General features: G+C 39.9%; 1 protein-coding gene across 1 annotated transcript in view; it reads left to right on the top strand.

Annotated features, from left to right (window-relative positions):
• The window catches only part of LOC121861114 (early nodulin-75-like), a 30,090-nt gene that overhangs the window by 10,728 nt on the left and 14,362 nt on the right, over positions 1 to 5,000 (top strand). Inside the window, exon 5 of the mRNA XM_042358676.1 lies at positions 2,278 to 2,397. Within this exon, the coding sequence (XP_042214610.1) occupies positions 2,278 to 2,397 (120 nt within the window). The remainder of the gene's footprint in view (positions 1 to 2,277; positions 2,398 to 5,000) is intronic.

Raw genomic sequence — 5,000 nt, 5'->3', positions numbered from 1 at the left:
AGTACAGTACAATGCAGTACAGTGCAACACAGCACAGTACAGTTCAGTACAACACAGTACAGTACAATGCAGTACAGTACAACATATACAAATACAGCATTTTATAACATAGCATAGTATAACATAGTATAGTGTGTATAGTATAACATAGTATAGTATAATGTATAGGTATAATGTAGCATAGGAACATGAAGAAAATAAAATGAAAAGTAGCATAATGTAGTATAGTATAATGTAGTACAGTAACACAGTATAGTATAATGTAAAGAGTAAATATTAGCATAGTATAATGTAGTATAGTATAATGTAGTACAGTAACACAGACAGTACAACATAGTATAGTATGCTAATGTAGTATAGTATAATGCAGCATAGTATAACAGCAGTACAGTAGCCAACACAGTACAGTACAATGCAGTACAACACAGCACAGTACAATGCAGTACAGTACACACAGCACAGCACACGCAGTACAGTATCACGCTGTGCACAGCACAGCAATGTAGACAAAACAGCAGTACAATGTAGTATATAAAACAGTATAGTACAATGCAGTACAGTACAAAACAGTACAGTACAATGCAGTACAGTACAACACAGTACAGTACAATGCAGTACAGTACAACACAGTACAGTACAGTACAACATAGTACAGTACAATGCAGTACAGTACAATGCAGTACAGTACAACACAGTACAGTACAATACAGTAAAGTACAACATAGTACCGTACAATACAGTACAGTACAATGGAGTACAGTACAGTACAGTACAACACAGTAAAGTACAACACAGTACAGTACAACACAATACAGTACAGTACAGTACAGTACAATACAGTACAGTACAACACAGTACAGTACAACACAGCACATTACAACACAGTACAGTACAACCAAAGTTGTGGCACAAGTTGACCCGCAACTTGTGCCACAACTTATTTGGTTGCGGGTGCAGTTGCGCCGCACATTTTTCTAGAGAGTTGCGGAACTGGTTGCGGCACAACTTTTGAAAGCATTTTCTAGCACAACGCGCAAATTTTTGGGGCAATAATTGAAAATTGGAATACGCCTGCATAAACAAACGGGCATACAGTGAGTTCTGCTATAACGCGTGTTTTGATAACGCGAATTTGCTCTAACGCGATTTATGAATTAGGAACGATATTTGTATAACACGAACGCTTGTTTGCTATAACGCGATTTTTGCTTACTATTTCTCAAATTTTGTGGTATAGTGGGGTATGCTATAACGAATCTAACTGGTTCTATAGAACCTTGTTTGTTATAGCATTCATTCGTTTTAGGATTAATCCGTTCCAGGCCCCCAAATACAACCACTTAGCACTGAAAAATATAATATAAAATTGTAAAAAAGTGCATAAATATGCATCTAAACCCCTGAAATAAAGAATATCATTAATATTTGTAATAAAAAAACAATAAATTAGAAAAAAAAAAAAAAATTTAAATAATGTTCGTTGTAGGAGTTTCGTTCGTTATAGCATTCTCAATTTTATAGGTAAAACCGTTCGTTATAGGAATATTCGTAGTAGAATCCGTTCGTTATAGCATACCCCACTGTATTAACTGTGAATATAGTAAAGAAGAATATCAACAAGAAGCGTTCTGGTGATAGAATTCCTGGTGATGATCATAAAAGAAAGGATATAACACTTGAAGAGAAGCTCGATTTTATCAACCTCAAAATCACCCTTCTCCCCATCAAGTAAAGTGTTACATTTACTGTATGATTTCATTATTAGATATGAATGTAACATTTATTTAGACTGTGCTATCCTTTGTGTTAGGCTAACTACTAAATTTTTTCGATTTCGAGTAATCTGCACCTAACCCTATTTTCTCCATAAGCCCTGTTATTTCTATTACGCGATTTTCTATAACACGATATTTTACAAGAACACAATTATCGCGTTATAGCAGAACTACCTGTACCTAGAGCCAAGCATTACGAAAATTTATGTTTCTGGCGGAATGATTCAGCACATACATGATACAGGTCAGGCAGCATATTTCTGAACTGTAAACCAGATGAAACCCTCGCAGCCCCCCCCCCCTCCGTCGTCCCCTCACTCCCCTTCCCTCGCTGTAGTTGCCAGATTTCATCTTTCACATAAACTCTAGAAACTAGAGTTAATGTGAAAGATGAAATCTGACAACTACAGTGAGGGAAGGGGAGGGAGGAATGATTCATATCATAACCAGTCAGGCAGTCAGTAGCACTGCAGTTAAGGCGTCAGTTTCTTGTTATTACTAGTATTATGGATCGTTTTGTGACGAGGAGTCTGTGGCCGGCAGCAGTGATCCTGCCGACCAGTACATGAACACGGAAGTTGAAGTGACTGAGACTGTTGACAGCCAGTCCACTGAGACTGAGGCCAGTGGCAGTGAGCCATTTTTTTTTAAATTTTGTAATAAAATACAGTGCTCCCTCAGTTAACAAACACAATTCGTTCCACAGTCGTTCGTTAACTTAAAATTTTGTTAACCGAACCTATTATTTCAATGGGATATTGGGTAATTGGTTCCAACTTACAGAAAATATACATACAAAGTACTGTATACCGGAAATAGAATTAACAAAGCATTAAATATAAACTAAATACAGTACTGTACTGTACAGTATACTGTACAATAATAAATAAAAAAACAATAGAATACTGTATTTTAACTTACTTTGAGGTGTGTATGTCGTATTACTGGCAGCTTTGTTTACATATCAAACAGCTGATTGTAGAGGCAGTCGATGATGACATGCCATATTCTTTACAGAGTGCATTGGTTCTAATGCCTTCTTCATGTTTCATAATTTCCGCACTGTATATTATCAATATGTTAACTATATTTTAGAATGACCAATAATTTTAATATAAAAACTGCAGAAATATTCAAGAGACCAACTTTCTTGATATTTATTTAACTAGAAACGAATGTAAACATAGAACCAATTACTGCATTGGCGGACTAGCCGATCAGCTGATGAGCACACCAAAACGTGTTTGTCATAAGGATTTCGTTAATCAAAGTTTTGTTCGTTAATCGAACTGAAAATCCTTATGGGAGGTAATTCGTTAACCGAAATTTCGTCAATCGAACCATTCGTTAACCGAGGGACCACTGTATAAATAAACTAAATAATTTTGTATTGTAGTCACCGATGGGTAGAGGTAGTGGAGCGAGTGTGTGGTGGGTAGTGGAGCGAGAGAGGAGTCACTGAGACCCGGCGGGTGTAAGGGCGGTAACGAGCGGGATGGGAGCGGATACCAGAGGCTTTTGTAGGAGTTGTGATCGGTGCCGGCGTATGTCCACCAAGGGTAGAGTCCGTCCTGTTCCTTTTAAGCCTTTACCCCTCATTACAGAGCCATCTTCTCGGGTCGCCCCAGATTTTGTTGGACCGCTCTCACCCCCTTCCTCTAAGAAGCCTAAATTATATCCAGCTAATTTGTTAAAGAAATATCATTGCATGGCCTACATTAACTTTGCTCGTGTCCTTGACGTCGTTCCCAAGCTGGAGTCAGCCGAGGCACTACCCTGCGAGAGTTCGTGTGAAGTTCAGGCGCCAGACTCGGATGATCTCGGTTGCCAGTTACCGATAACACCGGACGGGAAAGAAGAATCCTCTACGACTGGAAATAGGCCCAAACTTAAGCCTGGACAGAAGTGGATCCCACCTGCAGTTCCTTGATACAGCCTTACGATATTTGGATATCATGTTACCACTATTTTAATGTGACCATTCTCGATTCTTTATTTTGCTCTGTATATTTTACCATTTGTTGTAGGATTGTTATATGTTTTGTTGTACTAATCTTAAGTTTTAATCTACCTTACAATAGATTTTTGTTGGGGAGCTGTGTAAGGGCAGTAACGAGCAGGACGGTTGTCCGCCGCTTGTTTGCGGCCCCACTAAGGGGTAGATGGAGGTGAGAAGGTCGCTGCTGCCTCGTTGCACACCAGACACTACCCAGTCGTCACCACAGCTGTACTCGCACCCCGCTGTTCGATCCAACTCTGGTTGTGTACTCATCTGAGGCTCCTGGGGCTCATGGGTTGATTCCCCAGTCCTTCAATATTCGGCTGCCAATCTCCAGACACCTACTCCAGTTACTACCACGGCTGCCACGTCATCACCACTTCCTCCACGCCCTATCCACCGTCCGTGACCTGGCGTCTCTCCTGTGTGGCAAGACATCGCCCACCAACGCTGGCACCAAGTGAGGAAGCTGCCCTGGACCTTCCCCCTGAGAGCAGATCACCGAGTTACCAGAACATTCCACCGGGCTGGTTAGGGTATTTATCTGCAGCCGTAGAAAATATCGGTACTTTGTTTGACTCCCATAATTGTTTGACTCCCAGAATTGTTTATTTCATATTTGTGTCAGTAGTGTCAATTATTGTGATTATTTTCATAGTAAAGAAATGTCAATCTCTAACGGTTGTTTATTACCCCTTGGAAACCTATGGTTCTTGACTTTCCTTTTATAAGATCCTGATTAGGCTGGCAAGGGATTTATATCCCAAAGTCCAGGCCTTTACAGCGGGTGGCTCCTCCTCCCAGTTTAAAACTTCCATTTTTGTAGCAAGGCTAATGGTCTTACATTGCTTCTTCACTACACTAGCATCAGTAGCACTTGATGGGCACTTGGAAGCCATTTCAAATGGTTACAGTACAGTATTAAGAGCAAAAACACTTAGGCACGCAAGAACGCTGTGGAAGCTTAACAAAGACTGGGGACGCTGTGACACTCCGCGAGTGAGAGCGTAGCGCACCAAGAGGATAGAGGGTGATGAGCTGTAAAAAGTAGTCCGTGACAACACTAAAAACAACTTTATATCGAGTCGTCAGGACGTTAACCAAATCATTGGTATCTAAAGAGTAGCGACGTTATAACGAAACAATGTTATCAGGGGCAACGTTAAACAAGGACTTTCTATATTATTATTAAAATAAATATTGTATTTTATTTTTACATATATGCG

The sequence above is a fragment of the Homarus americanus genome, unplaced genomic scaffold (genome assembly GCF_018991925.1).
Source record: "Homarus americanus isolate GMGI-L3 unplaced genomic scaffold, GMGI_Hamer_2.0 scaffold52806, whole genome shotgun sequence".
NCBI lineage: Eukaryota > Metazoa > Arthropoda > Malacostraca > Decapoda > Nephropidae > Homarus > Homarus americanus.
This window is presented reverse-complemented; position numbering and strand designations above follow the sequence as displayed.